The 12,327-nt window shown below is 41.4% G+C and overlaps 1 protein-coding gene across 4 annotated transcripts in view; it reads left to right on the top strand.

Annotated features, from left to right (window-relative positions):
- Positions 1–10,014, top strand: part of HPS5 (HPS5 biogenesis of lysosomal organelles complex 2 subunit 2) — a 43,384-nt gene extending 33,370 nt beyond the window's left edge. For all 4 annotated transcript variants that reach the window (XM_044943507.2, XM_006056057.4, XM_006056058.4 and 1 more), the window contains 2 exons: positions 6,667–6,937; positions 8,503–10,014. In XM_044943507.2, coding sequence (XP_044799442.2) covers positions 6,667–6,937; positions 8,503–8,563 — 332 coding nt within the window. In that variant the 3' untranslated portion in view covers positions 8,564–10,014. The remainder of the gene's footprint in view (positions 1–6,666; positions 6,938–8,502) is intronic.
- Positions 10,015–12,327: the final 2,313 nt, after the last annotated feature.

Raw genomic sequence — 12,327 nt, forward strand, 5'->3', positions numbered from 1 at the left:
TGTGTGAGGCATTCTACTAGATGCTTTTCCATCTAGTTTAAATGAAATAACAAACCTGTGGGATAGTTACTATTACTTCTGTTTTACAGAAGCTATAATTGAGGCTCAGAAACAGGACAGTTAGTTTCCCCACAGTCATACAACTGGTTAATGCTGGAACTGGGGTTCAGGCCAGGTCCAACTGTCTCTAAAGCTCATGCTCAGGTTTTTTTCTCTGTATCCTGTTGCCTTTTTACACAGCCCAAAGTTAGAGATCATAAAGATGAACTTAGAGTAGCAGTCACATTTTCCTAAGCCTTTACAAGTATTAAGGTACTTTTTTTTTTTTTAATTTTCATCAATTTTCATCAATCTGTAGAGTTCAGTTCAGTTCAGTTACTCAGTCGTGTCCAACTCTTTGCAACCCCATGAATCGCAGCACACCAGGCCTCCCTGTCCATCAACTCCCAGAGTACACCCAAACTCATGTCCATCGAGTCAGTGATGCCATCCAGCCATCTCATCCTCTGTCGTCCCCTTCTCCTCCTGCCCCTAATGCGTCCCAGCATCAGGGTCTTTTCCAATGAGTCAACTCTTTGCACGAGGTGGCCAAAGTACTGGAGTTTCAGCTTCAGCATAGAGCTCACTGCTAAAAGTTTAGTTTCCATCTGTCATCAAGTTTGTTCCCATTTACCCGGTTCACCTGCCCTGGCTCCATCCCCTCTGGTGACTACTGCTCTGTTCTTTGTATCTACATGTTTGTTTTTGTTTGGTTTGTTCATTTATTTTGTTTTTGTTTGGTTTGTTCATTTGTTTTGTTTTTGTTTGTTTTGTGTATTCTACCTACGAGTGAAATCATGTGGTGTTTATCTTTGTCTGACTTATTTCACTTAGCATAATACCCTCAAGGTCCATCTGTGTTCCACAAGTGGCAAGATTTCTTCTTTTTTTTATGGCTGAGAAGTATTCCATAATCTGTGTGTGTGTGTGTGTGTGTGTGTGTGACATCTTCTTTATCCTTTCATCTATTGAGGGGCACTTAGGTTGATTCCACATCTTGGCTATTATAAATAGTGCTGCAGTGAGCATAGGGGTGCATATATCTTTTCTGATTAGTGTTTTCATATTCTTTGGATAAACATTAGAAGTGGGATTGCTGGATCAGATGGTAGTTCTGTTTTCAGTTTTTTGAGAGACCTCCCTGTTTTCAACTGTGGCTGCATCAGTTTACATTCCCAACAGTGCACACAGTTCCTTTTTCTCTGCATCCTTGCCAGTATTTGCTATTTGTAGACTTTCTGATGATAGCTATTCTGGCATGTGTGAAGTGGTATCTCATATGGTTTTGATTTGCATTTCCCTAATAATTAGTGAACTTCCAGATATTCAAGCTGGTTTTAGAAAAGGCAGAGGAACCAGAGATCAAATTGCCAGCATCTGCTGGATCATGGAAAAAGCAAGAGAAGTTCCAGAAAAACATCTATTTCTGCTTTATTAACTATGCAAAGCCTTTTGACTGTGTGGGTCACAATAAACTTTGGAAAATTCTTCAAGAGATGGGACTACCAGTCCACCTGACCTGCCTCTTGAGAAACCTGTATGCAGGTCAGGAAGCAACAGTTAGAACTGGACATGGAACAACAGACTGGTTCCAAATAGGAAAAGGAGTACGTCAAGGCTGTATATTGTCACCCTGCTTATTTAACTTACATGCAGAGTACATCATGAGAAACGCTGGGCTGGAGGAAGCACAGGCTGGAATCAGGATTGCCGGGAGAAATATCAATAACCTCAGATATGCAGATGACAGCACCCTTATGGCAGAAAGTGAAGAGGAACTAAAGAGCCTCTTGATGAAAGTGAAAGTGGAGAGTGAAAAAGTTGGCTTAAAGCTCAACATTCAGAAAACGAAGATCATGGCATCTGGTCCCATCACTTCATGGCAAATAGATGGGGAAACAGTGGAAACAATGGCTGACTTTATTTTTTTTCTGGGCTCCAAAATCACTGCAGATGGTGATTGCAGCCATAAACTTAAAAGACACTTACTCCTTGGACGGAAAGTTATGACCAACCTAGACAGCATATTGAAAAGTAGAGGCATTACTTTGTCAACAAAGGTCCGTCTAGTCAAGGCTATGGTTTTTCCAGTAATTATGTATGGATGTGAGAGTTGGACTGTAAAGAAAGCTGAGTGCTGAAGAATTGATGCTTTTGAACTGTGGTGCTGGAGAAGACTCTTGAGAGTCCCTTGGACTGCAAGGAGATCCAACCAGTCCACTCGAAAGGAAATCAGTCCTGGGTGTTCATTGGAAGGACTGATGTTGAAGCTGAAACTCCAGTACTTTGGCCACCTGATGCAAGGAGCTGACTCATTTGAAAAGACCCTGATGCTGGGAAAGATTGAGGGCAGGAGGAGAATGGGATGATAGAGGATGAGATGGTTGGATGACATCACTGACTCGATGGACATGGGTTTGGGTGAACTCTGGGAGTTGGTGGTGGACAGGGAGGCCTGGCATGCTGCGGTGCATGGCGTCACAAAAAGTTGGACATCACTGAGCAACTGAACTAAACTGAACTGAATAATTAGTGATGCATAACATCTTTTCATTTGCTTGTTGCCCATCTGTATGTCATCTTTGGGAAAAATCTATTTAGTGCCTTTGGCCAGTTTTTCAACCAATTATATATTTTTGGTTATTAACCTCTTATCATTTTAAATATCTTCTCCCATTTGGTAGATCATCTTGTCATTTTATGGATGGTTTCTTTTGCTGTGCAGAAGCTTTTTAGTTTGATATGGTCCTGTTTGTTTATTTTTGCTCATTTCCCTTGCCTGAGGAGACCTATCTAGAAGGATATTGCTAAGACTGATGTCAAAGAGAGCTGTGTCTGTGTCTTCTTCTAGTTTAATGGTTTTGAGTCTGTTTAAGTCTTTAATCCGTTTTGAGTTGGGTCTTGTGTATGGTGTGAGGTCGTGGTCTACTTTGGACCCCAGCAGTGTCCCCAACACCATTTATTTAAGACACTATCCTTTCTCCATTGGATGTGCCTTGTTCCTTTGTTTTGTATTAATTGTCTGTACATGTATGGGTTTATTTCTGGACTCTCAGTTTTATTCCATTGATCTATGTATCTGTTTTTCTGCCACTGCCATGCTGTTTTGATTACTATGGTTTTGTAATATAGTTTGAAATCAGGGTGTGTGATATCTCCAGCTTTGTTCTTTTCATTCAGGATTGTTTTGGCTATTTTGGGGTCTTTCATGGTTACATATAAATCTTAGAATTTTCTGTCTTATTTCTGTGGAAAAATATTTCTGGAATTTCAGTGAGGATTGCATTGAATCCATAGCATGTGTTGGAAATATGGACATTTTAACAGTGTTAACTCTTTCAGTCCATGAGCAGACAGTCTCTTTCTGTTTATTTGTGCCTTCTTCAGTTTCTTTCCAATGTGTCTTACAGCTTTCAGTGTACAGGTTTTTCACTTCTTGGTTAAACCTATTCATAAATATCGTATTCTTTTTGTTTTCATTGTAAATTGAATTGTTTTCTTAATTTCTTTTTCTGCTAGCTCATTGTTAATGTATAGAAATACAACAGATTTTTTAAAAAATTGTATTCAGTTACTTTTAGCTGTGCTAGGTCTTCACTGCTGCATGGGTTTCTTTTTGTGGGTTTCTCTTGTTGTGGAGCTCAGGCTCTAGGTGCCCAGGCTTCAGTAGTTGGCAGCATGTGGGCTCGGTAGTTGCGTCTCTCGGACTCTGGAGCACAGGCTCAGTAGTTGTGGTGCATAGACTTAGTTGCTCTGTGGCATGTGGGATCTTCCTGACCCAGGAATCGAACCCACAACTCCTTCATTGACAGATGGATTCTTTACCACAGAGCCACCAGGGAAGCCCCTTCTACAGATTTTTGAATGTTGATTTGTACCCTACAGCTTTATTCGTTTTTTATTTCTAATAGTTCTTATCTTCAGGGTTTTCTGTATATAAAATCACGTCATCCACAAATAGTGAGTTTCACTTCTTCCTTTCCAACTTGGATGCCTTTGATTTCTTTTTCTTGCCTGATTGCTGTACTGGAAGACTTCCAGTACTGTGTTGAATAAGAGTGGTAAGAGTGGGCATCCTTGTCTTGTTCCTGATTTTTTAGAGGACTAGCTTTCCATTTTTCATCATTGAAAATGATATTAGTTGTGGATTTGTCATATATGGCCTTTTTGTGTTGCGTTACGTTCTTTCTATACCCACTTTCAGAGAAGGCAATGGCACCCCACTCCAGTACTCTTGCCTGGAAAATCCCATGGATGGAGGAGCCTGGTAGGCTGCAGTCCATGGGGTCCCTAGGAGTCGGACACGACTGAGCGACTTCGCTTTGACTTTTCACTTTCATGCATTGGAGAAGGAAATGGCAACCCACCCCAGTATTCTTGCCTGGAGAATCCCAGGGACGGGGGAGCCTGGTGGGCTGCCGTCTGTGGGGTCACACAGAGTCGGACACAACTGAAGCGACTTAGCAGCAGCAGCAGCATACCCACTTTATTGAATTTTTTTTATCATAAATGGGCATTGAATCTTGTCATATGCTTTTTCTGCATCTATTGAAATGATTATATGCTTTTTGTCCTTGATTTTGTTAATGTGGTGTTCATGTGAATTGATTTGTGGACACAACCCTCCTTGCATCCCAGGACTTGTGGGATCTTAGTTCCCTGACTAGGGTTCAAGCCCATGCCCCTTGCATTGGAAGTGCAGAGTCTTAATCACTGGATCACTGAAGAAGTCCTCCTTTCTTAGAGCTTTAAACTCTTTGGTAAAGTATTTCTCTGTTCATTCATTTCTCCCCCTCTGTTCACTTAGTTCATTGAACTGCCTTTCTGTTTTGCTCTTTTTTTGTAGCTTTTTGACTTTCTTCATGAAGGCTGTTTTGAATTCTCTTACCAGTTAGCTCACAGTATTCTGTAACTTTAAGTTTGGTTACTGGAGAATTGTCATTGTCCTTTTGTGATAAAGTATTACTATGGTTCTTCAAGTGTAAGAAATTGTTTGATGAAATTGTTCCTCTGCTGGCACGTTTAAAGTAGCAAGTAACCTCTCTGCTTGACTCTGATAACAGGATAGGTTAGAAATTAGAGGCCTTTCCTTTATTTTCCAGCAGACGGCGGTGTAGCACACGTTTTTGGTTCTTTTCCCTCAGCTGCTTCTGTTTATGTTTGAAAGTCAGCACTTGGTGCCCTCCACCTCTGACTGCCCTGTGGCCTTCATTATCACTTCTTGTACCTGCGGGGCCATGGATGCCTTACTTTTGCCAGTGTTGCTGGCATAGCCGCCTGGTGCACTTCCTGTTCAGGATCCCTTGAGTGGCAGGTTCCACTGTTGTTGTGGAGGAAGCCGGGAGTAGGGAAGAGTAGCCATGTCCAGCGTCGTAAGATTCCTGGGCTCTGCGGCTTTGGCGGGGGGTGACTGGAGCCATGTGCACCGCCTCCCCTGCTCCTGCCAACCTCTCTGGGGCTGGAGGTCTGGGCGCTGTGGGCACCGTCTCTGTTGTTCCCTTGGTTCTGCCACCTCTACGTGTTCCAGTTCACCACCTTTAGTTGTGCATTTGTGTGGGAAATTCTCCAGTGTCTCGGTGTGTTGGACGCAGGCACCTTTGGGGCGTTGTGAATGTTTTACTGGTTGAAACATGAAACATGTAGGATGAGTGGGAGAGACAAAGGTAGCTTTTCACTCCACCATGTTACTGACACTCAGAATGGTTCTTGTAAAGAAAAATTGGGTTATGTGGCTCTACTCCTTGAAACTCCTTACACTTGACTCGAAGTGTAGATTCTTAAGCTGGCCCCTAAGTGCCTGGCCCTGTCATCTCATTCTCAATCCTCACGTCCACCTTTGAGTTCCTTGAAATCACCTGGTTTCTTCCTGTGTCATCTTCCGTGTTTCCTCGATCAGAAACGTAAGCTCTTTCGCCCCTCCTTCCTGACGCCTTCCCTGCGTGTATGTCACATGCGTGGTAAACTTGTCTCATCTTGCAGCTCTTTGCTTAAATGTCACTCTCATAGAACCCTCCTCTGATCCTCAGAAAAAAAAAAGAAAAAGAAAAAAAACTGTCCAAAACTTGCCAGTCTTTCAGATGGCTCTTTGATCTTTTCCTTTATAGCAAGCACTTAGCACAATTTATCGGAGAAGGCAATGGCACCCCACTCCAGTACTCTTGCCTGGAAAAGCCCATGGATGGAGGAGCCTGGTGGGCTGCCGTCTATGGGGTCACACAGAGTCGGACATGACTGAAGCAACTTAGCAGCAGCAGCAGCACAATTTATAAGCATAGATCTGTTTACGTGTTTACTAAGTTCTTTCTCCTTTACTAGACCATGAGCTCCACAGCAGTGCAGGACTCATCCTGTCTGTCTGTTTCACATTTATATTCAGTGCCTAGCATGGAGTGTGCCCTGGCTTATTACTGCGTAAGCAAATGAAAGAATGTAGAGGCTAATTTCATGGTTTCTCCTTGTTTTGAGCTATTTATTCAACAAATATTCAGAAAACAGCTTTGTGTTGGGATGGTGAAATTATGTTCTTTCAATATTTTTATGTTTTGGTATGAGACATTTTTCCTAGTGGTTTCTCCTGTTTGCAGGCAGAGTGCTCAGAGCCCACATTGTTTCTCTGTGTTTGCATAGGTTGGATTCCAGAAACTGTGGAAGAATGGAAGCTTCTCCTACATCTGGTGCAGAACACAAGCACAAAGCCAGCCCTCCAGCAGTCACCGGATGGGAACTTCAGCGATGGGCCTTCCCCTATCACTGTGGAGAATGTGGCCCTCCTGTTAGCTAAGGCCATGGGCCCAGACCGGGCCTGGTCACTGCTCCAGGAATGTGGTTTGACCCTGGAGCTGTCAGAGAGATTTACTAGAACCTGCGATATCCTGAGAATTGCTGAGAAAAGGCAGAGGTAATGTCTGTCTGTCCTGCCCTAGTCCTGCCCTGTCCACAAGCATTTGGGGAGTGTAGAATCCCCCAGATTTTCAGAGGGGGACAGGACTGTAGAGATCAACAGTCCCCCCAAATGGGGGGACAGAGACTTCTCTGTTGACTTAGGTGATTAAGAGAAGAGGCTAAAGTAATACTTTGTTCATAGTCGTGACCAAGACACTTGTAGGTCGATGTGAATACCCAAATATGATGTATACTCAGTTCTTTAAGAATATTATTTGTACCACATACCTAATACCTGCAATGCAGGAGACCGGGGTTTGATCCCTGGGTCGGGAAGATCCCCTGGAGAAGGGAATGGCAATCCACTCCAGTATTCTTGCCAGGAGAATCCCATGGATGGAGGAGCCTGGCAGGCTACAGACCATGAGGTGGCAAAGAGTCGGACACGAGTGACTCACACACACACACACACACACACACACACACACACCCCCACCTAATCATCTCAGTTTTTTTAAAAAAATTTTTTATTTTTAAAAATTGTGGTAAAATACAGATAACATGAAATTTATTGTCAACCATTTTTAAGTAGTTGGTTCAGTAGTGTTAAGTATATTCGTGTCATTGTGCAGTTAATTTCCAGAACTTTTTCATCTTATAGAACTGAAAGTCTGTCCCCACGATTCCCCCCTCCTCCCTCTGCCCCCTCCCTGGCAAGCACTGTTCTTTCTGTCTGGGACCATAGTGTGTGTCTTTTTGTGGCTGGCTTATTTCACTTAGCATAATGTCCTTAACCGTGTTGCAGCATTTGTCAGAGTTTCCTTTTTTCCTGGGACTGAGTAATATTTTGTTGTGTGTATATAACCACATTTTGTTTATCCGCTCATCTCTTGATAGACACTTGGGTTGCTTCTGCTTCTTGCTATTTTGAGTAATGTTGCTGTGAACATGAGGTTACAAATCTCTCTTTGAGACCCTACTTTCAGTTCTTTTGGGTGTATACCCAGGTGTGGAGTTGCTGGATCAGATGGTACTTCTGTTTTTAATTTTTTGAGACACTCCTGTACTAATTTCCATGGATCCCACACCATTCTGCATTTCCACCGTGGTGCCCAGGGGTTCCTGTTACTCCACATCCCTACCAACACTAGTTATTACTATTACTTTTTGGTAGTTAGCTACCCTAATGGGCATGAGGTAATACCTCATTATGGTTTTTATTTGCATTTTCCTAGTGATTAGTGGTGTTGAACACCTTTTCATATGCTCGTTGGCCATTTGAATATCATCTTTGGAAAAGTACCTGTTCAAGTTTTTTGCCCATTTTTAAATTGCATTTTTTTTTTTTTTTTTGGTCATATGAGTTCTTTACATATTGTGGATATTAACCTCTGGGATATATGATTTGCAAATATTTTCCCCTATTGTATAGGACAAGGTGTCATATTCATAGGACGCCTTTTCACTCTGTTAGTTTTATCTTTTGATGCACAGAGTCAGTCAGCTTTTTGAATCCTTTACTTCTGAAAAGAATGAACAATGACAACTAAATTTGCTTGTTTCTTTTCTTTGGGATTTCAGAGCCTTGATACAAAGCATGCTCGAAAAATGTGATCGGTTTCTCTGGTCTCAGCAGGCCTAGCTGAAGAAGGCGCAGCAGGGTGTCACGACATGTTGAGAAAGACTGACTTGTGCTCCTGAGCCTCCTGAACACATTTGTTCTTGAAGGAAAGGCCCCTCCGGAGATCCCAGCGCCTTTTTGGGAGCACCTTCATCCCTGCATTTGTGGCTCTATTTGTGACCTCAGTGTTTTTCAACCAAAGTTGAATTTTGAAAGGAATCAGTCCTTGTTTGCTAAAACAAAATGCTCTGGAAGGAAGCAGAATGTGAATATCCCCAGCTGTGCAGCCCTTATGCTGGACAATAGAATTATTGGTTCCTTGTTGGTGGACTGGGGGAGTTCTTTTCCTGTCATGACTGCTATGCAAGGAGCACAAGTTTCTCAATCTGGTCATATGAAGACATACAATGTAGTTGATAGAAATTTAATTCCTTTCTTATCTTCTCTGGGATACTTCAGAAATTACCAAAGTAAGACCTGGTAGAATGTAATTAACACATAAAATAAGTGAAACACTGAAGATTCAAATTAAATTTAAAAATGAAAATGAATATTTAAATTGAGCTAATTTAGAATATATTTTTTTCTAGTGCTTGATATTTTCTAATTGAACCTATATAAAACTAATTCATTACTAGAGATGTTTTACTCCAGTCTTTCCTAAGTAAAGTAGCCCAAAGGAATCATGCACTTTTAAAATTTGTTTTTTAAGGGCCATAATAAAGGCAGGTTGAGTATTGATAAGACTGCAGCAAGTGCTTGTATTATTTAAGCCAAGTACTAGATTACCATTTTCAGGCTGTGTATACTAACACAGCATGTTTTATTAATAATAAATGTAAAATCTGATTTAAAATGTTATTTGACTAGAATGTAGACATGAGGTTTATTGTGTGTAATTTGCAGGAAGGTGTGGTGTAAACTCAGCATGGAATAGGCAAAATGTTGGATCCATTGAATGATTCACTTCTTTTTTTTTCATTTATAACACAGCCAGAGAACTAGAGACACAAATTGCCGTCTAACAGTTTAGAGAGTTAGTTTCTTCCTGTTAGGAAATTCTAACAGTTTTGGTCACCAGTGTGTGGCAGGGTGTGTGTGTGTAGTGTGTTTCCCCACACCAAGGAATTCTCCAGTACCAGCTGAGTGTCCTTTCCACTCATTAGAAAGTCAGTCCAGAGATGGCATTGAATTCTGCAGGTTAAGGGCTCATTTCCACAAATCTGCCAGCACTTAAGATGCCAGTAACGGGTCCAGGTTGTTAACTGTACGAGCGTCCCTCTTTTTATTGCACTTTGTTTTGTTGTTCTTCACAGATACTGTTTTGTTTTGTTTTTTTTTTAAACAAATTGGAGATTTGTGGCAACCCTGCGTTGAGTAAGTCTATCAGTCCAGTTTTCCAACAGCATTTCCTCACTTTGTGTCTCTGTCACATTTTTGTGATTCTTAAAAAATACAGAGTTTTTCGCTTACTTGTCATGGAGATCTTTGTCAGTCATCTTCATCATTACTGCTGTAAATGTTTTGTGGCATCGCTGCACCCACGTAAGGCAGTGAACTTAACGAGAAATGTGTGTTCTGACTGTTTCAACCGATTATTCCCCATCTCTTTCCCTTTCTTCAGGCCTTCCCATTGCCTGACCCACAGTACTAGGCCAATTAATAACCTCATAGCAGCCTCCTCAGTATTCAAGCGAAAGGAAGAACTAGTTACACATCTCACTTTAAATCAAAAGGTAGAAATGATTAAGCTAAGTGAGGAAGGCATGTTGAAAGCTGGAGTAGGCTGAAAGCTAGGCCTGTTGCATCAAACAGCCAAATTGTGAATGTGAACAAAACGTATGTGATGGAAATTAAAAATGCTACTCTGATGAATACAAGAATGAGAAAAAAGTGAAACAGCCTTGTTGCTGATACGGAGAAAGTTTTAGTCGTCTAGATAGAAGCTGAAACCAACCAGAGCCTTCTCTTTCGCCAGAGTGTAATCCACAGCAAGGCTGAGAGAGATGAGGAAGCTCCAGAGGAACTATTTGAAGCTGGCAGAGGTTGATCCATGAAGGTTAAGGAAAGAAGTTGTCCTCATGACTTTTGTGTAAGGTGAAGCAGCAAGTGTTGATGTAGAAGCTGCAGCAAGTTGTCCAGAAGATCTAAGATCGTTACTGAAAGTGGCTACACTAAATGACAGATTTTCAGTGTTGATGGAACAGCATTTGAAAGAGTGCCGTCTAGTACTTGTCATCTAGCTAGAGAGGCAAAGTCAGTGCCTGGTTTCAAAGTTTGAAAGGACAGGCTTACTCTCCTGTTAGGCGCTAATGCAGATGGTGTCTGAATTGAAGCCAATGCTGTTTACCATGGTGAACATCCTGGGGCCTTAAGACTTAGGCTGAGTCTACTCGGCCTGTGCTCTGTAAGTGGAACCACAAAAGCTGAATGAGAGCACAAGTATTTACAACATGGTTTAATGAATATTTTAAGCTCACTGTTGAGACCTACTGCTCAGAGAAAAAGATTCTTTTCAAGGTGTTACTGCTCACTGACAGTGACCTTCATTGCCCAAGATAGAGATACGAAACAAGATTAATGTTTTTATGCCTGCTAACACATTCCTTCTGCAGTCCATGGATGAAGGAATAATTTCAACTTTCAAATATTATTTCTTAAGAAGTACATTTTGTAAGATTATAGCTGCCATATATTATGATTCCTTTGATGGATCTGGGCCAAGTAAATTGAAAACCTGGAAAGAATTCACCATTCTAGATGCCATTAAGAACATGCATGATTCATGGGAAGAGGTCAACATACTAACATTGATAGGAATTTGGAAGAAGTTTGTTCCAAGCCTCATAGGTGACTGAGGGCTTCAAGACTTCAGTGGAGGGGGTCATTGCACACGTGGTACAAAGAGCAGGAAAACAAGAATTAGAGGTGGAGCCTGAAGATACGATTCAATTGCTGTAATCACATGATAAAACTTATAATGGATGAAGAGAGTTTATCTTCTTTTGGATGAGCAAAGAAAATGAGTTCTTGAGATGGAATCTACTGGTGAAGATGCTGGGAAGATTGTTGACAACAGATTTAAGATACTACATAAACTTCGTTGACAAAGCATTGGCAGGGTTGAGAGAAAATTGACTAATTTTGAAAGAACTCTTACTATGGGTAAAATACTATAAAGTATTCCATGCTACAGAGAAGTCATTTGTGAGAGGAAGAGAAGGAAGAGTCAATGATGTGGCAAACTCCAGTGTTGTCTTATTTTAAGAAATCACCACAGTGACGCCCGGCTTTAGGAAACACCACCTTGATCAGTGAGCTCCCATCCACGTGGAGGCAAGACCCTCTCCCAGGAAAAAAATTACAACTTGCTGAAGGCTCAGATAATGGTTAGCACTTTTTTAGCAGAAAAGTATTCTTAAATTAAGGCTTATACACTGAATTTTAAGACAATGCTATTGCATGCTTACTAGACTATCGTAGAATATAAACATAACTTTTCTATGCACTGGAAAACTAAAAGTTCACGTGACTCACTTTATTCCTGTGGTCTGGGGACTGAATCCACTAATGCTCATGTGTGCCTGTGTTTCTGACCAGTTGGCTATAAACCAGAGATTCCCACGATCCACTCCTTGGGTTCGATTAATTTGCTAGAGTGGCTTAGCAGATCTCGGAGATACATTTTACTTACTTAGATTTATCAGTTTATTATAAAAGCCTATAACTCAGGAACAGCTGGATGGAGGGGATGGTATGGGGAAGGGGCAAGGAATTTCTGTTCC

This window comes from Bubalus bubalis, chromosome 5 (genome assembly GCF_019923935.1).
Source record: "Bubalus bubalis isolate 160015118507 breed Murrah chromosome 5, NDDB_SH_1, whole genome shotgun sequence".
Taxonomy (NCBI): Eukaryota; Metazoa; Chordata; class Mammalia; order Artiodactyla; family Bovidae; genus Bubalus; species Bubalus bubalis.